Here is a 22,440-nt window from a genome sequence, read left to right as displayed (position 1 = left end):
CACTCAGCTTACATAGCAGTAAAAATATCATACACACTATAATAATTCAGACACACACGATGCTCAAATGTGCAAGACTGCGGGACTTCACTTGAACACACTGGTGGCAGTACGACACAGTAGGTGGTGTCACTGTTTCCTATAAGTGGATATCACACTTCAGGCATCAAGTGAGCAGTGTCACATTGCACCTGCTACATTGTTTCTGGCGGCACAGGGTACAGGATAATGAGGTACGTGCAATCTTCGTCTCCTCCAGGCTGTTTCTAGGAGGTTATGGCATTTTGAGTGCTAGATTTTATACAGTGTACAGCTATTTCAGAAGATTCATACATTTGCCAGACGTCATGAGGAAGATGCCTACTTTGCCACCTATACAGACCCTGTTTGAAACAGAGGCAGCACCCAGCCTGAGGATTGTGGTTCGACCCAACTATCCCTATAGTTATACTGCCTCGTTTTATTTTTGTTATTCAATTGGACAGCCAATTTCTTACTTGATTTTATTTCATTTTATTTATTTTTCCTAGCTAGAGTGTTCATTTGAAGTAGCACTGCAGTCTATTTACTGCTTCCGCTATTTTTAGTTCTCGTGTACTCTTGACATCTGTTTTTCCCCAGCCAGCCTCTCTTATTGTTTGCCATAACAGTTTATTACAATTATTATTGGACATATTCAAGGCTCAAATTTCAAGTGTATTAGGCATTAATTGACAATCTGTGACAGTGGAGATGCAATTTTCCAGGAGGAGGTCCGAAAGTAAACTGTCGGAGAGACCTCCCACATATTACTTATTACACATAGTTTGACAAAAATTTATTCACAAAAATTTAGAAATCCATGTCCTGAAGTAGTGTGTGCACATGGCTGTTCCTATATTTTCATGAGCCCAAGTAATCTTTTCTTTTTTGGCAAGACTTGCAACCGTCGTCAGGTACTGGCATTCAACACGCTTTTAAAAACAAACTTGTTGCATCACCATCATAAAAATCATCCTTGCCTTGTTTTGACAGCATGCTATGACGTGTATCCGCTTTTGCACGCAACTATCCAGGCACCAGACATGGCACATCTAACCGCAGCAACATTTCTGTTGGCTATCATTACGTCAGTTCTACAGGCAGCTCGAGGGGACACAGCAACGTGTCTACATCACAAAGTATGTCTGGCAATAATAAGTATGGTAGAATGCGACTCTTAATACCCCCACTGCACACCTTACTTTGTTCAGTTCTGCCCCAAGCCAGAACCAGATAAACTCAACATACACTTCGTCTGCCACAGCCACAATGATGCCGGATGGCTTCAAACAGTCGACGAACTCTTCCGCGGACGTAAGGCTTTTTACCGTAATTTGACACGTATTAGCCGCGGCTTATGTGCAATTTTTCTTTTCTCACCTGCACCGTGCGGCTTATCTGGTGACTATTTTTTTCCTGGTATTTTCCCCATATGCCGGTTTTAACAAAAAGGGCAGACAGTGTCTCCGGAACAGCACCGCCCTGCCAATGCACGAACAATCCGTAACAGAGGCGCGCCAACATTCGAGTAGATTGATCTTCCTGGTGCCTTCCCCAAAGCAGCCTTAACGAAAGTGGTGACAGTGATTCGTGTCTTCTGGAAGGCCACTGACCCGCCGATCCACGAAAAACACGCAACGAGGGCACAATCCGACCTTGGTAGAACACTAGAACTGACCTCCTTTGTTGTCCACAGTCCAAAGCGGTTTATGGCCTTCTCTGTGGTCGACTTTGTCGCACAAATCGGTCGTGTTGTATTGCCCGCGGCTTACCTGCGAGCGCGGCTCAATTGCCCGAAAATTTTCGAAACGTTCCTAAAAACCTGTTCTGCGGCTCATACGCGTGAAATTACGGTAGTTTTCGCTTACTGTGATGTCCGTAATGTTTGACAAACCCATTTTACACCCTAAGACTGTCTCTATCTGTTTTCAGCCATTTCAGTCATTTATAACAGTACCGTAGAGGCACTACTGGCCAATCCTGCGAGACAATACATCAGTGCCGAGAACGTCTTCTTTTCACGCTGGTTCAAAAGCCAGCTGCCGCCAAAGCAGGAACAAATTTCGCATCTTGTTTATTCAGGTAAGCGCGTGGCAGCTCAAACATCGCTGTATAAAATTTTTACCCACACTCTCCGACCAGGACAGCTACAGTTTGTCGGCGGCGGATGGACGCAGAACGACGAGGCGACGACGCATTACACCGCTATCATCGATCAGCTCACTCTAGGGCTGCGTTTCCTCAACGACACTTTCGGAAGATGCGGAAGAGTAAAAGTGGGGTGGCAGATTGACCCGTTCGGTCACTCTCAGGCTCAGGCCTCGATATTTGCTCAGGCAAGTACCCATACAGACGCGCGTACGATACAAAGATCGTAGTGCTGTAAATGCCTTCGGAAAATCGTGTTTTCGTAAAAAACACCATATTTTCCGGTGTGTAACGCACACATTACGCGTTGAAAAAAGTGTTGCGAGAAGCTGCGCACGCTATACATCGGAGTGTTTTCCTGGAAGGGCGACCTTTAAGACGATGTCGGGCGACTTGCAGCCTATAATAGCTACGTGCGGGGTTCAATGTGGCACCTCCTGGGTGGCGGTTGCAAGGGAGTAGACCTCCGAAAAGTAAAGGACACTAGGCTTCTTAGGTCTTGGATGGATAGTGCTACACTGAGGGTGGTACAGCATGCATGCATGAATCAGATGAGGGTCAGAGAGCCCAGGTGACTTCAGAATACTAGAGCACCCTGGAGTTTTCACGAGGGAATCTCACATTCGCCAGATGACCACTGTGGTGTCAGAAACTCTGTGTCTCTGAAATTGAGAAGCGCGGACCGTTGGGCTGGATGGTACACCATTACTAAAGATTTTAGCACGAAAAGACAAGACGATAGAAAGAGACAGGCACAACAAGCGCTACCCTCAACTGAACTTTAATGGCAGAAAGTATCACCCGTCAGGCATACCTTCTTGGCTCTTCAGCAGCTGGTGGATACCTTCTGCTGCCATTAAAGTTCAGTTGAGAGTACTGCTTGTTGTGTCTGTGTCTCCTCCTATCATCTCGTCTTTTCACGCCAAATCCTTGAGTAGTAATTATAACTGAGGCTGTACCTTGTGGGTACATAAACGATAATAACAACAACAATAATAATAATAACAAAAATAAATAATAAATTATCAGTACAACAAGTCATAAACTATACGTGTACTCGACGTGCCTGCTTCTGTTGCTGTGTACAATAAGAGTGATACAGAACCCAGTTCCTGCTCAAGAGTAAAGAACTGGAAATTGCATGACTCCGGTGCACGTTATACACCAAACTTCTTAAAATTTTCGCTAATTTTGAAGGGGTGCGCGTTATACATCTGTGTGCGTTATACACCAGTAAATATGGCACTACAATTACGGCAGCTATGGCAGGGAGGGGAAACTTGCCCCCTAAGCTTTTGGAAACTTTATCGATGACGTATACAGGGTGGTCCACCAACCATGATAGAAATTCATAGTAAAAAACGTAGGACCCGGAGAGACATGCGGTCAAGGGATTTTTTGTTCTGCCAATAACTTTTGCCACATATTGGTAACATTTTTATTTCATTTCAATTGACGGAAAGTTAATTTCTTGAATTGAACTCCGAAATTTCCCAAGGCAACCTAACGTTTTCTTTGCGGAAATGGGTTCCCCGTGGTCATTTTACTCAGTATAGCACATAATCCCACTCGTAATGCAATGACAATTGCCAAAATAAATTCGCTGAAAATCCGTGGAAATGTGCCCTTGGCTCCGGCTCTTTTTTGACAGCTCGTAGTTTGAGCGCAAAGCTGCGAAGAAAGGAGGTTACATTGACACGCCACACGAGGGGGGAAAGGGTTACAAGCCTTACCCACGGAACAAACACGCGCGGTGAGTGTGAGAATCAGAGCTATCTTATCAAAAATGAGGTCACCCGACGGCTTGTAACCTATTCCCCCCTCGTGTGGCGTGTCGATGTAACCTCCTTTCTTCGCAGCTTTGCGCTCAAACAACGAGCCGTCAAAAAAGAGGAGGAGCGAAGGGCTCATTCCCACAGAGTTTCGGCAAATTTATTTCGGCAATTGCCATTGCATTACGAGTGGGATTATGTGCTATACTGAGTAAAATGACCACGGGGAACCCATTTCCGCAAAGAAAACGTTAGGTTGCCTTGGGAAATTTCGGAGTTCAATTCAAGAAATTAACTTTCCATCAATTGAAATGAAATAAAAATGTTACCAATATGTGGCAAAAGTTATCGGCAGAAAAAAATCCCCTGACCGCATGTCTCTCCGGGGCCTACGTTTTTTTACTATGAATTTCTATCATGGTTGGTGGACCACCCTGTAGGTATATGCGGGCAAGCTGGTGTAAGAAGCTCATACCAAAAATGAGCCATGAGCGCTACAGTAAAATGACATGACACAAAGTCTCAATTACATGACACGAGCCTTCGTGCTGTGTCATTCTTCTGTTGTGCCTTAGTACGCAGCTCGCTTAGAATGGAACGATAGGAACTGCATAGGAACCACAGGAAAGGCGTGAAGCTTACACCCATTACTGCTCTTACCATAGTTGATTTTTATTTCTTTGTGAAGTAGCATACATATTATCTGTATTTGTTGAATGTTACGTCAACATTCTATGTCAACAAAGAAGATGATGAGTCACTGTCTGTGACACTCTCTAGTTCCTTCTCAACGGAATAAACACATCGTCATCCCTTTCTGTCCTGTATCATCTTAATTATAATATACTATAATCTGTATCTCAACAGTATTTTAATTTGTCTCGCTATTGTTGTGAGTGTGAAAGTTACAATGTGTACAGCACAAATTCTGCTCTGCACAGATGGGATATGATGGCCAATTTCTCGGACGCGTCAGCAGATGGGAGTACTACAGCAGAAGCAATTCCAAAGGGATGGAGTTTATATGGAAGACCTCATCAATACGTGGCATGTATTCTAGCACGTGAAATATCTCCGCGAACACCCACGGTACAGACGTCTCTCTCTATTAGTGTGTAGTAATTGTACAAGTTTATTTCTGCCTTCAAGATGGACTTCCTTGTTGAGTTCAATTCAGCATTTAAACTTGGACAGGAGCTACAGCTCCAAACGCTCCTTTTGTGGATAAAAAGCTGCACAACATTCCTTCCTTTCACGCTATAGTTGCCTCAATTTCACAGTTTCTTTTTCTTTCTTTTTTTTCTACTGTAATGAGAAAGAGGTAGAGTGCTTATATTTTGGTATTATACAGATTGCAGTACTTTGCAGTACTGCTTATACAGACCCAACTCTTCCTTCCACCACTTCACCACGCACACACTCACACTGACTTCCACCACAGGTAGGCCAGCCGATATCTTCACGGGAATCAACTATAATCTTTATCATGCTCCAGGGTTCCTCTGCGTCACAAATACAGGCTGCTACATGGATAAATCCCCGGTACGTTAAAGCGTGCACGCGCATTTTTTTCTACAGTAATGTTCCACATCGGGATGTTGCTCACACACTGAACAAGGTGTACTATCGAGCTAACCTTGTCGCGCATTTGCAAGAGTATAATTACATTGACACCTATGTGGCATCTGCAAATTTTGCAAGGGCTCATTAATGTCGTTTCAGAAAGGCCTCGACGAAACGGGCAAATCTCTCCTCAGCGAGTTTGAAACACTGGTAACAAGTGTCACCTTTCTAGCATTAAGAATTTGGTAATATACAGGGTGTGTGCAGAAAAACATGACCCGCATTTAGGCACATAGCTTGTTGCCTACCTAACTAACGAACTTCCGGTGGCGCACGATGGCGCATTTATGCGTGCGAAATCTGTAGAAAAATTGTGGAAGCCATACCCAGCTTAAAAAATAAACGGAACAATGAAAACGTCGGCTTCCGTGCATCAGAATAGGGCAACATGGTGGACAACAGGGTGTATGTGAAAGGGCAACATGGTGCACGTAAGAGAGTTGTGTGCAAGTACCGCAAGGGGAGCTGTCGGTGCATAAATCGAAACGATGTCCCACATGGATGCTCATCGGCAGTACCCCTAGCGGTGCCTGCACATAACTCTCATGAGACGGAAATGCACTACAATGCACTGTCATGACCGCCCTATTCTAATGCATGGAAGCCCATGTTTTCGCGCGCTGTTTATTTTTTTACACTGAGTATGGCTTCCAGGATTTTTTTGTAGCTTTCGCACGCATAAATACGCCGTCGTGCGCCACCGGAAGTTCCTCGGCTAAGTAGACAACGAGTTACATGTAAAAATGCGGGTCATGTTTTTCTGCACACACCCTGTATATGCCCAGGGTTCTTAGTTTTCGGATTAAACCCGATTTTTCCCGGTAGTTTCCCCCTGAACAAGTTTTCAAGTTATTCGGGTAAAACCCCTAATTACTTGCGGTCCCTCAACTTGTCGTTTTCGGTGAATCGACGGAAAAGTGAATCACAATGTCAGCAAAGAGAGCTATCTGTGGCAGCATATTTGTCCTCCGTTTATAAATCCCCTCCAGCAGGAACCCAGGACGAGCTTTTTGTGGAGCTCTGGCTAGTGTTTGAATACCGCGGTCATTCACTATCCCAGTTCAGAGGGGAAATTATAAAGATTATCGTTTCTCGTCCGAGTGTCATAGCAGTGGCTTGTTTCACATGCCATTCGTCTCACCCAAAAATTCCCCGGGGATCGTATCAAAACGGGGATCGTAGTGCCCGATTTTTCCCCCCGAATTCTCGCGTGTACGTAGCACCCGATTTTTGCTTCCCGAATTTGAAAAATCGTAAAACCCGAAAACGAAGAACCCTAGACATGTCTTGTTTTCATTAAAGTATAACTAGTATTAACCGGAAGTACTAGCTATAGGCCATTTGCAAAAGTTCCAGGGAGCGCGAGCCCTGGGTGCGCATGCCGGGAAATGCTGTGCAAAACGACAGCGACGGTGCATACACCAGTATGACGACAACGACGATCGGAGACGATTGCAAATCGCTGTCGTTTTGCACAGCATTTCGAGGCAATATTGGAATGAGTGAGGAAACAATGCCCAGAAGAGAAAATAATGTTGATAATGTGTGCTAAAAATGCGTGGTACATTAGTAATGCTGAGCGCTACGATGAATTGCACTCGGTCAATCCACCAGACTACGCGAAACACATTCGTTGCAAATTACAATGCCCACTTTTGTGTCAGAGTTGACAATATCTTACGGAATTCTAGTTTCATGGAAATGTCGCGATCGCAAAATTATCAAATACTGGGTTCTCGGGGAAAGTCTTTTTAGAGTATATGTATTCCCCCACACAGAGCAACGTGTACAGCACAAATAACATAATGGTCACTATCGGCGACGACATGTCGTTTCAACGGGCTCACAAGTGGTTTGAGCAAGTGGACTATACAGTGAATGCCATCAACACTGCTGTAAGTCAAGCACCTTCGGTTTGTTGCTGAGAGTGAGTTTAGGGGGTGAAGGAACAACTTTATCAAGTGGTGTAAGTGAGTGGTAGAAATAAGATCGTTACGCTATACCCGCATGCATGTGTGAACATCTGCAAATTAATCCAAGCATTGTCATGAGACGCAGAGGATTAATTGCCATACCAGTGAATGAAAACTTGCATTAGCCAAGTCCAAAAAATGTACACCTTTTCGGGGACATGTGTGAAGAAGTGACAACGATAGCTGTATCTATCGTCCACATGCAGTAAGGGATAGATGTCTGCTGAATGTCGGGTGAATATCGGGTGGATGCTGGGTGGATGTCTGGTTATTGTGACTCTGGATGTGGGTTATTGTGACTCTGTGAAAGCATACTTTAAAATGTTTAATCTTGTGTGTTAAATATATATAACTATCACTTAATATGTATGTACAAAAAATGCAAAAATTTTCTTATCTATTTACATTACAGGCAAATGATTTCCTTTGTAATGTTCGGCAAAAACAAAAATGGAAGCTTCCGCGTTTGCGTACAAATTACGGTCAACAATCACTCTCATACAGTTTAGCTTTTATCTTAAATAGATTCTTTGAACATCGCATCAAAGTTGAGCCATCGCATTTTCTCGGGTCGCAGTCACCTCTGGAACTGTGATAATATTGTGTTTTATATGTGTGGTGTGTACGATAACTGGGCATTATTAAAGTTAAGTGGTTCATAGTAAACCACTGGACCATTATTTTCTTACATTACAGAAACATTATTTTCTTGCTTCGTATTTCTTACTGCGCTAGTTTGAAGTCTAAACCTTGGCATTGTATCATATTGTGCTAGTTCGAAGTGTAAACTTTGGGGATGAGAACTTGTCGAGCTGTCCTACAGCTTTTTTTTTTTTTCCCATCTCCACATCCTAAGGATGAAATAAAATTTAACTGAATCGAACTGAAATGAATGTCAGCTACACATTGGTTAGATGTCGGCTACATGTCGGTAAGATGTCTCGGTTAGATGTCACAGCTAGATGTCTCACGGATGGCTTGTGACTCTGCCCTTCCCCGGGGCCCAAATTTCTCTGGCCCTGTGCAGACGTAGAGAACTTTCAGGTCTTCTCGGATTCTTCTCATCGCAGCTGCTTTGTGTTCCCTCACTGCTGGGTCATGTTGTCGTCATGCAGCCAATGTGCGTCTGGTTGCCTGCCCACTCCATGTGTTATACTGTTTGCGTTCTGCAGTGGCGCGCCGAGCCTTTCTGCAGACACCATTGCACACCCTTCGTGGCCGCTCCACGGCGGGCGATAGGCAGACGACACTTGCACCCCACAGTGCACAGCTGCTGCCTTTTCTTCTTTTTCTTTTTTCATGTGCACGCAGATTTGCTGCTGGAGGATTTGCTGCTGTTGTCGGAGATCACCACGGCTGAGATCCTACATCTGGAGAAATGTGCTTTTGACTTCTTGATCACTGAGGCTGCAGTTTTTGCGAATAGTTTGTCGACCTCAATGAAGTTCTTGTGACAAAGTATGTGTGGTTGCCATATTCCACGAGGTCTACTCCAACCCTTTCCTATGGACATTCAGGTTCTGGGTGTGTCACGAGCGACTTATGTAGTTGCGCACGTCCATATGCCTGGCAGATGTCACATTCTGCGATGTTCATGATGTTCTGCGACGTTCATGCGATGACATTCACAAGCTCTTCTAAGGCAGCTTACCCGTACAAGGTGTGAAGCGCGAAGCGTTTCCTTGGTATTTGCTCACGTCGCTCATTTGGCACAGGCTGATGTTGGGCCTCCGCGAGTCGTATGGGTGCTATACCATAACATTTGGTGGTATATGCCATCATGTTGTCACAGCAGTACCGTAATTTCACGGGTATACGCCGCAGGACCCGTTTTTAGGAACGTTTTGAAAATTTCCTGGCGGATAAGCCACGGGCAATACGACGCGACTGATTTGTACGACAAAGGAGACCGTAGAGAAGGTCATAAACCCTGTGGTTCATATTCTGGGGTCGGCACGCTGTACAACAAAGGAGGTCAGTTCTAGTGTTCTACCAAGACCGGATTGCGCCCTTGTCGCGTGTTTTTCATGGATCGATGGGTCAGTGGTCTTCCAGAAGACACGAATCACTGTCACCACTTTTGTTTAAGCTGCTTCGGGGAATGCACCAGCACGCCGCAGAGCACCCGTGAGAAAAAAAAATCGCACATAAGCCGCGGCTAATACGAGTGAAATTATGGTAATCACGTTGCAAAGGATCATGCTAGGTAATATTACTGGGAGGTGTAGCTTGTCTTTTTAGATCACGGTACGATAATGTCCAAGTTTCGGTTTGACATTCTACTTTTCATTATGTTAAACCAGACAGCACAACATGGTACATTGAACTGATGCTCTAATTTTAAGCTAACGTAGTGTGAGATACGCGGAAAAACTTTGTTGCTGTTTGAAGAACAAAAGGGGAAAACCCCACGTTAATGCTGTCCTCTCCGGCCCCCTGCTACAACAGGCAAAGCAATGGAACTATAAAGCAAGAGCTTACTACTCCACACCAGCATGTTACATGGCAGCACTGTATCAGGCCAATATGTCATGGCCCGTGCGCCGCGGCGACCTGTTTCCTTTTGGAGATCACGAGCACAGATACTGGACGGGGTTTTACACCTCTCGACCAAACCTAAAGTTCTATGCACGCTATGCCAATGGATTTTTGCAGGTGAGATTCCTCAGAAAATTCATTAGTACTTCATATCGTGCAGTTCATTACCGTTCCGCCGCTAATGGCTTTGCCCATATGGTATCACAAAACGCCCACCTCTCGCGCTTTTATCAAACTTATCTCTCCCGACCAAAAGCCACGGCCTGCTTGCACAAACATTGAGGAAAATCCTCAATGGTGTCCTCAATAATGCCCCGCCCACATGCTACAGTCCTCAATGTTGCTCATGCACAGCACTGCCAAAGCCGGCTAAGGACAGCACCGAGGAACTTCCTCAGTTCTCCATGCAGAACTTCACAGAGCATGAAAGAAAATGCATCATCCCCAAAGGCACCAGTTCATGCTTAAATTTGTGCGTCCATGAGTTCAATGGCGTGTTCAATTGAGATCCACTTTTTTTTTTTCTTGCTTACTTACTTGCATACATGAACCATTTGTACTTCGAACCTTTAAATGCTACTGTCATAAACAGTATTTTTATGCATGGAATGTACTAATGCTAATATGCTAAAATATCGCACTCTTCAGGCCTGCAAGCAGCTCTCAGTGCTCAGAGGGAAATATGATTCACGAGTTGACAAGCTTAGTAAGTTCTGCCATTCTAACTTTTTTGTTGCTGCAAAGCAGCTTACAAACTTTAAAAGCCCTGTAGTCTAAGCAAAAAAATCTTGTAAGAGTCCCAAGCTCCTCAACGGAAAGAAAAAAAATCTCGCCTTTGTGGTAGAAAATTATCTCTGTACTTCCCTTCAACATTAAACAACAAACCTGAAGCCACTGGGAAAAAAATTTGACCCTTCACATAATTCCTCATTTGGGAGAAATATCAGCGCTAAAAAATGTGTTGGGTGTCTACAAAAATATTGATGTTGTGAGGAAGCCACTAGAATATTGAAGTGAAAGAGATCTAGCCGAAGAGGTTGATGCTGCATGCCGACTGATTTGTTACTTTTTTGTCGCAGAGGAGGCAGTGGCAATTCTGCAGCACCACGACGCAATAACGTAGGTCGAGGCTACTTCTTCCTTGTACATTTTATGACAACCATACCTAACTCCAGAGTGGTTTTTTTTTAACATTCATCACAGAATTTTTATTGAAAAACTAGCAGAACAAAATAGATGCCGTTTTTACAATTGAGTTATATGGCCAGGCGAATATTCTCTCAAAGAAAGTATGCAACTACAAGATCACTCATTACCTAAGATTCATTAACACTTTAATTAGGGGAGTCTGCGCAGAACGGGAGATATTCTTCAGTGAAAGCCATTCCTTGTCGAAAAAATGCGCACATGCGTTGAAGTGTCCATCGGTGCATTTCGCTATGCAAATAAGCCAAAACAAGAACTCCACACTTTTTGAGTGTAGAAATGAAACAACATTCGCCTTATCTGGGTCGGACAGCGTCAGCGACATCTGGCCAACATATCAGCTCCTACACCAATCAGCTCCACCGCTCCAAAGCACATGGCCCTCTCACCTGGATTGCCTGTCGCTCTTTCTGCACTCGAAAAACGGGTAGTTCGTGTTTCGGCTCGTTTGCATAGCAAAATTCAGCTATGAATATTTCAACACAAGTACGCATTTAAGTCTTTCAACAAGGACTATCTCCCGTTCTGTTAACTCGCTTTTTGTACGAAATTCCCTAATTAAAGAGGTGATTAATAAACTTTAGGTAATTGGCATTTGCATACTTTCTTCAAGAGAATGTTCGCCTGGCCATATAACTCAACCGCAAAAACTGCATCTATTTTGCTGTGCTAGTCTTTTAATAAATATGCCGTAATGCATTTTAAAAAAAAGACCGTATATTTCCAACATGTCTCAATATGTCTTCAATTTTTCGTTTTTCAGCGGAACCTCAAAACGTTCTGTAGCTGAGGATTATCGAAGAATGCTCTGGGGAGGCATACAAGCATGTGAAGTGAGAGCAGTGAGATCTTGGACACTTCACCTCTCCTTAATCACAACTCCCAGAGCAAGCACAAAGAAGAAAGCATTTTACTATATATCAGTGTCATTCTGTGTTTTTTAGCACAACCGCAAGGGTCAGAGTAATGCTAACCTGTGTAAGGCTTACAAGGGAACCACGACGCACTCAATCTTTATGCAACTCCATAGGAGCACCGTGCAAATACAACTACTTGCACGTGAAGTCGGCCCAGGACGCATACTAACACCCCTGTCGCCCACTCCTTCCTGCTGTCCTCTCTCCATCTGTCCTCATCTGTACGCCACTCATAGTCATAGTTGTTTCGTGGCGCTAACACGAAAGTAAAAAAGAAAAAACTACATGCGTGTACATGCCATCCATGTTGCTTTTCTAACCCCAGGAAGTGATGAGAGAGGCCATGGCATCTCTAATGTACCAGGATGACCAGCACATCAAGGACAGCCTAAGCTTCTGCCACGCCCTGAACATCAGCGAGTGCTTTGTCTCCGAAAGCAACCGTGCGGTGAGTTCTGTTAAGGCACTGTACGTACCGTGTCATACTACACACTACTGCGCGTACTACAGGTTTTCCTGGTGATTTTAATCCAAGCGCCATCGAAATTAATCCATGTGCAATGCAAACTTTATGGGGCATGGATTAATTTAGCTGGAACTTGGATTAAAGTCACCGGGAAAACCTGCAGTCGTGGAAATAGTATGCATGCAATCGTAAGCGGCCGCAGTATAAACATCAACGTTGACTGGCTTTCAGTTCACTGTTGTCATCTATAATCCGTTTGCTCATGAAGTCACCCACTATGTGAGGCTTCCAATAACGAGGAATTACTTGTATGAAGTCCTCAACCACAAAGGAGAAAAGATCCCTTCTCAGGTAAGCTCGAGTCAAATAAGGCTCCATGCGTATCCCTAAGATCAATGTTAGCGGTCCCCTCGTTCAATGCTAGAATGTCCTGCTCGACACTGGCGTACGGAGCATACCGGAGAGAAGGAGTACTGCTGAGCATGAGCTTGTGTTTTCTGCAAGGCTTCCAGCACTGGGATACAGCACTTTCTATGCTGCATTGCTCCCAAGTAAGATGGATCACTAGTATCAGTATGCAGCCGACTCAGATAAGCTTATCCTGTCCTCCCACCCACGAGAATGGTGACCAAGGAGCAAATGGTTCATATTTAGTTATTCATATTTCCACGTTTTATACCTTTTCACCACACAAGCTCTTCCGCGCTTTGTCAGAAGTGTCTACCTATAAGGATATGTAGCAGTAGCTGAGGCAATGAAGCATGGAGGACAAAACAATTCAGAGACAAACATAACGTGTGGACCCTGTAACGTCATCCACGACGTGGCATCATACCTTCTCCTCCTCGTTACACCCCGAGTGACGAGTTAAGGGTGAACACTAGGAGCTATGTTTATGCAAGTTTTTTTTTTTTTCTCCTGGGAAAAAAATTGCACACATCAAAACCTTTCGTGCTACCCGGTAAATTGACACACACAGTTTCGTCAGACATCTTAATCTGAAAATGTTTTGGATGCCCCTCTGTACTCCTTTAAATGTACAGCAGTCCACGTGAACTTAGTAGGGAAGTAACGATGGATGCTGTCTGAAACAGTCTACTCACGTAAGAGGGGGTGTCTCATAAGTTCTCAGCCTGACTTGAAGGAGGTAGCCAAGGGGAACGACAGAATGTTACTCTTCAGCGTAGTCCCCACCAACGTCAACACTCTTTGCCCAACAATGTTACATACAGCTACAGTCAGAAACTGGGCAAGAGACCCCGCTGAACCTGCACTGAACAGCTGAATACTGCCCCTGGATGTGGTGTAGCCCCCACGTGTTTGATTGGGCACCTTGAGACCCGCCTGGCAGAGACTAGAACCACAAAATAAGCATTGCTTCAGAGTACTGACACTGAGTTCCAAGAGCGAGCATGTGCCATCCTGTTTCCGTGCCAGGGTATCCACGCGCACTTCAGGCACATTTTAGCGGGTGACGCCATCTATCGTGTGCGGGTGAAATGCTCCTTTCTCTTGCATGCAGCTCATCAGGGCTGACTGTCTCGAGTTCAACTTGACATGCTCGGGACGCTCTGGTGGACAATACCTGGATTATAGCACAACAATCACACACACTTCTCCATCCCACAGCGAGTATTATGAGATTGAAGATAGACCAGAAGCCAGGGGACATCATGAGGAAAACTTACGCACACTGGCTTAACGCAACAATGAAACAAGGTGTAATATGACGTTTCGATGCCTGTTGCACATTCACCATGATGATAATGCATGTAACAGTCACGAAGGGCCACTACCTGATTGCTACAAGGTCATGACTAAGCTATAAGTAGAACTGGGATGGCGTACCGTAATTGTCTCATTCTGATGATGATGCCCGAACGGGCATCGAAACGTCATATTACATCCTGTTTCATTGTTGCGTTAAGCCAGTGTGTGTAAGTTTTCCCCAGCGAGTATTATGTTAGCTGCCTGTGATCCTCAACTGGGGACGGTACCGATATGTGCGAAAACAAGGTGGCGCCACTGCTCTCCCTCGGACCTCAGTGTCGATACTCTGAAGCGAAGATTATTTAGTGACTCTAGTGGAGACCTTCCACGTGTCAAGATATTAGGTCAAGATACGTGCTAACTGTGCTTCTAGAAATGCCTGTGACTTGAGCACTGGTCAGGGTGTCAACTCAGCAGTCTGCCATGACCTCACCATGTACACAGTGGATTTCTGCAGTCCCGCCAGGACAGGGGTCATCTCCACTTTCTTTGTTTTAACTCAACTGTGCAGACTGCCACATGCCTCCTGAGGCCAGCACAGGGAAACCCTGCAGCACACGTGACATTTCTAGAGCCGTAAATCTTCAAGAGTACCTGTTATGAGTCAGGCTCTATCCGCCCTCGCAAACAATTACCAAACAATTGCATTGCCATCATCCTTGATCATAGTCTTTTCAATAAACCTGTCATCCGCTGCAGATGTGTGCTCTCCTCATGTGTCATGAATAGAATGTATGCGACGTCCCTCATTTATGGGAAGCCAAGCTAATGCACAAACATACATTCCAGTTTTCCAAGAAACAAATACTGCCAGCATAGATACTACGAGCGAAGAGACATACATATCCAACGACGTAAGCCTCTTACTCTTGATAAGATAAGGTACACAATTAAAGGGGCACTAAAATGCAAAAACAAGTACACTTCAAATTACGTTACACGCTACATTAATTTCGTACTTGTTATCATAATTCGACACTTTAATAATGCTACGAAGCTCCAACCAAAATTATACCAAACTCTTTCTTGCTTCGGCGTAAAGCAGTGAACTAACTTTGAAGTGCACTAACTCGAACACAGACTTCTATTTGAGAGCAAGTTGTTTTTTAATTTTAGTGCCCCTTTAAGAAGACACATACAAGAAGACACGTTGCCCGTATGCATGTAGCAAATTTTTGCTCCTGTTCGCGGTGGCGAAACAAAAGACATAATCATCGGGTATACATGGGATAACACATGTCCAGAGCTGTTACCCACTACTTCGTCAGTTCTTCGCTTACGCTTTTGTCTTTGCAAGTTCTACGACGTAGAGATGGACCAAGCAACGGGACTGATAAGGCAGATAACAATAAAAAGACTGAAGGCGGACATGAGGCTGCAACAGTCCTTCTATCTGTACAACAGCTCTGGCTACAATTCAGAGCTTGGAAATCAGCCCGGAGCTTATGTCTTCAATCCAGATAAAGACACTCCACATGATTTGGGAGGCAAAGTGTCCTTCAGGGTCATAAAGGTGGCAGATTAGAGCTTTAACAAACTCGGGCATGTTTCTCACAGTACTTCTTCCCCGTCAGGGCCCCGAAGTACAGGAGATCCAACAGATATTCAATGAGTGGATCACACAGGTCGTCCGGCTCTACAAGGACAGAAGTACCATTGAGTTTGAGTGGGTCGTTGGTCCCCTTCCGATTGGGTGAGTGCACCCGTATGATTTCCACCTAATCAGGAAGTAACTTATGGAAGCTATCTCAATTTATCAAGTTACGGCTCCGATATCGTGACCAGATACGAGAGCGATATAGCCAACAATGGGGTTTTCTACACAGATTCCAACGGGATGCAAGATGTTAAACGAAGGTACGTTGATGGTCCTCTACGACTGCCCAATGTTGTCTACAGTGGGTAGTAAAAACGCGGCTCCATTTCTGCCTCAGTCCATGCATCATGTAACTGACTTGCTAGTGCACCTAACATGGCTACTATCACAGCAAAAGCTGCGGCAAAACTGAGAGAGTGGTCATCTTGACCGCAGCGATTTGTTTTGCTTCTGAAATGTGCAAAAAGTTTGCTCAGTGAATTACGCCCAAATATGACATATTATGCAACCACCATATTCTATGACAATCAGCGAGGAATATGTCGAAATATGCAATTACGTATATGACACACAAAATGTGGTAGATTTGCATCGTGATTATTCACGTGTGGAGAAACGTCCACTTAAAACATCCATTATAGCGTGCATTAAAAAATATGCACCTTGCATGAACTCCCGGTCCTATTCATTACATTATTCAGACTTGAAATACGGGTTTCACACCGCTGCAAATAACTGTCTTTCACGTTTATTTGGCAGAGCTTTGTAGGACACACTCGCTAGCTTCAACTGACACGTCAACGAAAACATAAAGGTGAAAGCAACGCCACATTCGAAAAAGGGAATGTACCGTTACCCTACTGGGCACAAAAGATAACGCCTCGCTAATATGGATACTTTTTTTCCCCCGACCAAAATCGTCCATAAAGCGAATTGTCCATATTATCGAATACCAAGGAAATAACAAAAACAATTATGAAGAGGTTTATTTAAAAAATTCCTGAATTAGTGCCTGCCTGCAGGTTTTGTTGGTTGCACATCAATTTAAGCTTAGCAAAACCTCGGCAACACATAGAGCTCATCACCTGGACTGCTGCGAAGGAGAGGGCATGGTTCCCTTTGCGCAACGGAACGTCCCACTTTCGAAAGTTCTCCCGTAGAATGTGGGGAGAGGATGTTCTCTATACCGATACCGTACATGTTAACGAGATGAAAATACATCAACTACATATGGTTTATACCTAGGGTTATTAGTTTTCGAATTAGAGTCAAGCCTCGATTTATGAACCTCCTATTTATGAATTCCCTCGTTTTATGAACACGAGCACGAGGAACCAAACTTTTTACATGCATTTTCCCCTCATTTTATGATATTCGAATAATGAATGGAATTTCTGGAAACGAACTAGGAGTTGTCCAGCGTTTTTGCCCTCAATTTATGAACAAAGTGGCCGCTGTCACCCGGAGATTAATAAACGGAGATTAACCCGGAGATTCATTAACGGAGATTATCACCCGGAGATTAAAAATCCCGGAGGAAATCCGAGACCAGTCGAGTGCAAATGTGCTGACATCTCTTCTTTCTAAGATTGACACAGTGCAAGGCATGGTCCAAAGCAAAATTAAACAATTTAGTATTGTATAATAAACAGAGTGTGAATGCACTAACAGCAGAAGACATAGTTGAAAGCAAAATTACACAATATATTGCATTATAAACATAATCCCAACTCGGAAATACTGTTCCATTTGCTCGATAGTACTCACTTAACGGAATTTTCGATTTATGAATCCCTCGATTTATGTATGATATTTCCAGAAACCGAAGACGTTCATAAATCGAGGGTTGACTGTATATCATTTTTTAAATTCGAGGAGGGGAAAAAATTGGGTGCTATTTACACACAAGAATTCTGGGAGAAATCGGTCGCTACAATCTCCGTTCGTTACGTCGTCGGAGAATTTTCGGGTAAAACGAAAGGCATATGAAACAAGCCACCGCTGTGACACTGGCACAAGAAACGACAATCTTCATATTTCCGCTTCAAACCGGCGCAGTGAGTGACCCCGGTAATCAAACACTTGCCCGAGCTCCACAAAAGGCTGTCCTTTTTCTCCTGCAGAAGGGGATTATAAAAGGAGGACAAATAGGCTGTCGCAAGCAGCTCTCTTTGCCGATATAATGATTCACTTTTCCGACAGTTTACCCAGAACGACAAGTTGAAGGACCTCAAGGATTTCGGGTAGATATCGGGTTTTCATCCGAATTCTTGACAAACTTGTTCGGGGGGAACTATAGTGAAAAATCCGGTTTAACCCGAAAACTAAGAACCCTATTTACAGTGATGGCCAGTAGTTAACTACATGTAGTTAAACTACTAGTTAAACTACCTGATTGTAGCTAAAAGGTAGTTAACTACTTGCAGAAATGTAGTGGCAACCACTAGTTAAACTACTATTTTAAGTAGTTAACTACAGGTTACTGAAGGCGCCAACTACTTCCGATTTTGCCGCAAGCTTTACAGCGCGATTGTGTTTCCGACTTTTACCTTGAGCTACTTGTTTGATGAGAACGGAGGTGCAGAGCAATTGTGTCGTGCATGTGTACTAAATCTTCACTCTTAATGCTTGTCTAGTGAAGCCTCATTTGATTTGCTGTCAAATAATTCTGCAACTTAGTTTATCGCGTAGGCACAGAAAGAATCCCGCCGCAAGCTTTGTATTTGACGATCGTAGCAATGGCTTGAGCCAAAGTTCATTATTGCTTGTGATTCATATTGGGGTGTCCAAGAACAATACAAGGGATTGGTGTTGGTGGACAACGTTAAGTAGTTATAGATGTAGTTAAACTACATTGCTGTAGTTAAAAAAGTAGTTTTAACTACTCCCCCGAAAAGTAGTTGAACTACTAGTTAAACTACTCAATCACAAAGTAGTTAGTAGTTATAGTTAAACTACTGTAGACGTAGTTAGTGGCCATCACTGCCTATTTATACATTGCTGGACCGTCCACTGTCCGAATGTTAACGAGCACGAAAATGCATTGGAAAAGTTTGGTCCTGCCAAACACTGTCTATAATTCGAGTTGTCCGTTTTAACTGGGTCCACATTAACGAGGCCACGACTGTGTTCCCATTTTCCCTCAAGTCTGGCTGCTTCGTCCAAAGCAGAACCCACAGCAAGCAGTTACTACCCAGTCACGTCTTGGATATACATCCAGGTAGACGGCTGGCATAACGTACCTGACTAGTGCAACATTACGTAACCCTCAATGTAAACCGCAGGATCAGCAGTACGACGTACAGATGACCGTTGTCACCGACAGGGCTCAAGGCGGGACAAGCATTGACCGTGGGTGCATTGAACTAATGGTAAGTAGTCACAAACGGTAAATGTACGTAATTACCAGCAACAATTTATTATAAACACTATATTCGCCGAAGTGCACTTTGAAAATCGTTGCACAAGAGGTATGGGGGAACATCTTTTCAGGGTGCCAGACGTAACGAACATTTCACGTACAGCTGCATAATCTTCAATCACACTGTTGCACTGCAAGATCGTATCAGGCATCTTCAAACAAATCCTGAGCTTGAGGAATGTTAAAGCAGACGACGAGATACCCTATCATCCACGCAGTGCTGCGTGCTCATATCGGCTTACTGCAGCAATAGATGCAGGCAAGGATTTAGAACATAAATGGGACAAACCACGTGCTGACTCTCAACTACGTGCAGTTTATTCGAAGAGGAAGTATTTATAGAAAAAATGCCGCATCTTTTGTCAGTCCCAAAAATTTACCGCGTTTTGCAATCACCAGCTTGACTCACTCCATCTCGTACAGTCTCAATCACGATAATTTGGGCGCTTTGCATGGTGGCACCGCTACGATCAGGAGTGACGCCACGGTGGTTCGTCACGCTCTCAATCAGTCTGCATCATAAAAATCATGGGCCGCAAGAAACAATGCACACGCTAGCGCCTGCGGAAAAGAAGCCCATCCTGTTACTTCCACAAATAGCATCCACTTTTTGTGGAACCTTATTCAGTCAATAAATCGTTCACGAAAAAGCCAATGTGTACCAGCGCCAGGGGCTGAACCTGGACCCTTCTGATTACCGGCTACGGCCACCACATTGGCACTTGGCATTCTGTCCCTTAGGCACTCGAGGGAGGGGGGGGCTCTACTATGTGTTGTGTTTGTCCGTAGGTGGAGCTCGCCTCGGCGCGTCTGACTATCTTTTTCAGGTTCACAGGCAACACGTAACAGATGACCATCTCGGTCTTGAAGAGACCCTGAACGACAGAGGCGCAGATGGCAAAGGAATCATTGTTCGAGGCAAACATTTCCTGCATGTTGGAAACATCGAAGAATCGCGTCACACTATTCGAAACTTGGCACTGCGCCAGGTCTACCGGCCAGTGACAATGTTCTCCATGATGCCTGGTGGTCACATCCCGACGACTCACGTAAATATTTCACGTTGAACCCTACACACTGTAGCGTTATAGTGACAGCCAGGGCCCAAAGCACTTTCTTATGACGCTCAAAGCCACTGTGCAAAGCATGTGAACTAAATTTGCAGCAAATTATTCATCATTGATTTTTAATGCATTAGCATTAGCAGTGTCAGAATGGAAAAAGTTGTATGTACGTGTATGTGTCCGTGTGTGAGATGGTGAAGCCTCACCAAGACAGCGGTATAAGAGGACATGCAAAGGTGATGCAAGAGGGCAAATGTGAATGGAGGCAAACGATTTCAAACTGAAGTAGTCGAAGGTAATTAAGAGTAAGAGGTAAGAGTAATTGAAGGTAATTAGAGGTGATTAGAGATTGCATATTCCATTTGTACTTTTTGTGTGAATGTGTGTCCCACAGCTTGTACTCCTAATTTTTACTCCAGACTCCTCCGTTTTTTGTTTTTTTTTCGAGCTCTTCCATGCTCCTATAAAGGAGTTGCAGCGATTTGCAGTAAGTTAAACCAGAAGGCTACATAAGACTATTATATTATGTCCAATAAGTTTACTACAAATTGTGAAGTGATGTTATATACCTCTTAGCTTTCTACTGAAACCTATGATCTCCTTCCTTGCACATCAGTATTCCGCATTACAAGAACCCATGCCGATAGAGGCTCATCTGCTGACATTGGAATCTGTTCGTTCGGAGCAAGTTATTATTCGACTTGAGCATCACCTGCTACAAAATGCTCTCAACGTGACCCTCTCCGTAAGTGTGCACGGAAATTCCCTTTTGACGTCCACAAATATGGCAGGAATTGAAGATTTAGTCTGTCAATGCATCGGTAACACATTTCGTCATCGTGCACAGTCCACTACAAGCTATATGTCTACTGGTTTAAGACATTTAGGTCACCATGAAGTAGTATGCAGATGAAACTTGCAGGTAACAGTTTGCAATACAAGAGGAAAAATAAATATCAACATAGTTTTTACAACTTTACGTAATGAATGTACAGCAGTGCTCGACTTCCCATGTTATTCTTGTTTCTTTTTCTTTTCTTTTTTAATGCCCATAAATGGCCCTAGAGCCTTGTTCTTGTTTTATGCTGCACAGGTGACAGGAGATGCATCAGCACATCATGAAACATTTTTTTACTTTCATTGTGACAATTTTGTAATTTGTCCCTGAGGAACTTTTTTTTTTTTTTTGTTATCTGCTTTTGACTTCTTTTTGTCTTTCGAATGTCAAATGTCACCTTCTACGCAGTTAATTGTTTGTGTATATTTTGTAGAACCTCCTGAAACCGTGGCTCTTAACCAACATTCAGGAAACTCTATTGGGAGCCAATGAATATAAAAGGGAGCGGCTTCATCTCGACTGGAAACAATATGTCAGACGCTACTCAGGGCAACACCTCACAGCACTTGTTACTGAGGGGGCCTATCCCATGGGCAGCAAGTTACTGGTTGCCTTACATCCAGGACAAATAAGAACATTTCTGGTTGAACTGGTGCCAAGAGAGGCCAGAGAGTCTGATCCAGACGTGGCAGGTTCACGTGGAAAGACAGGATAGTACATGGTTCCAGCTGATATTATAAGATTTTGTGAAAAGATTTTGTTCCAGTTGTAATTGTTATGTTAATGCTACTGCAACTGTAACATAATGTAATATATATATTCCTCCAGTGCATCATAAATAATATGGTATACATCAATGTCTGTTGTGAAAGTAAACATCCACATGCTCGGATACGTTCTACACTGCCCCGGGCAAGAAAACAGTGTGCATAGTGGGAAAAAATAAACTGTTTACAACTCGAATAACGAAACACGGACACGGAGTCATCCAACATAACACACAGGTCACCACAGTGGCATCCGTCCGGCTCACTGCCCTTTGCAAATCAGGAATCCGCAGCTTAGACAGATTCAACACGTAACAAA

The 22,440-nt window shown here is 43.9% G+C and overlaps 2 protein-coding genes across 4 annotated transcripts in view; one reads left to right on the top strand and one right to left on the bottom strand.

The window, feature by feature from the left end:
• Positions 1-22,440, bottom strand: part of LOC135398975 (RB1-inducible coiled-coil protein 1-like) — a 54,521-nt gene that overhangs the window by 31,820 nt on the left and 261 nt on the right. The window lies entirely within an intron of this gene.
• On the top strand, positions 158-22,207 carry LOC135398974 (lysosomal alpha-mannosidase-like). Of its 3 annotated transcripts, none has more exons than XM_064630576.1 (25): positions 158-233; positions 1,015-1,160; positions 1,233-1,335; positions 1,954-2,103; positions 2,164-2,357; positions 4,883-4,988; positions 5,383-5,483; positions 5,664-5,714; positions 7,343-7,459; positions 9,986-10,192; positions 10,724-10,781; positions 11,155-11,194; positions 12,045-12,114; positions 12,524-12,646; positions 12,896-13,015; positions 13,089-13,215; positions 15,224-15,288; positions 15,732-15,947; positions 16,009-16,127; positions 16,196-16,291; positions 19,179-19,251; positions 19,316-19,402; positions 20,280-20,501; positions 21,133-21,261; positions 21,788-22,207. In XM_064630576.1, the coding sequence occupies exons 2-25, from the start codon at positions 1,065-1,067 to the stop codon at positions 22,067-22,069; spliced, it is 2,952 nt and encodes a 983-aa protein (XP_064486646.1). In that variant the 5' UTR covers positions 158-233; positions 1,015-1,064; the 3' UTR covers positions 22,070-22,207. The 3 variants fall into 3 exon arrangements, with proteins under 3 accessions (XP_064486646.1, XP_064486647.1, XP_064486645.1); XM_064630577.1 differs by having other exon boundaries at positions 159-233; positions 1,056-1,160; XM_064630575.1 differs by lacking the exon at positions 158-233 and adding an exon at positions 271-422 and having other exon boundaries at positions 1,056-1,160.

Source organism: Ornithodoros turicata, chromosome 6, assembly GCF_037126465.1.
Source record: "Ornithodoros turicata isolate Travis chromosome 6, ASM3712646v1, whole genome shotgun sequence".
In the NCBI taxonomy this organism is placed as follows: domain Eukaryota; kingdom Metazoa; phylum Arthropoda; class Arachnida; order Ixodida; family Argasidae; genus Ornithodoros; species Ornithodoros turicata.
This window is presented reverse-complemented; position numbering and strand designations above follow the sequence as displayed.

Coding starts and splice junctions, on each gene's coding strand:
- LOC135398974 (XM_064630575.1), top strand. CDS start 348: ATGAGGAAGATGCCTACTTTGCCACCTATACAGACCCTGTTTGAAACA. Junction 10,193..10,723: donor ATGCCAATGGATTTTTGCAG/GTGAGATTCCTC, acceptor CGCACTCTTCAG/GCCTGCAAGCAGCTCTCAGT. Junction 19,252..19,315: donor CGTCTTGGATATACATCCAG/GTAGACGGCTGG, acceptor TGTAAACCGCAG/GATCAGCAGTACGACGTACA.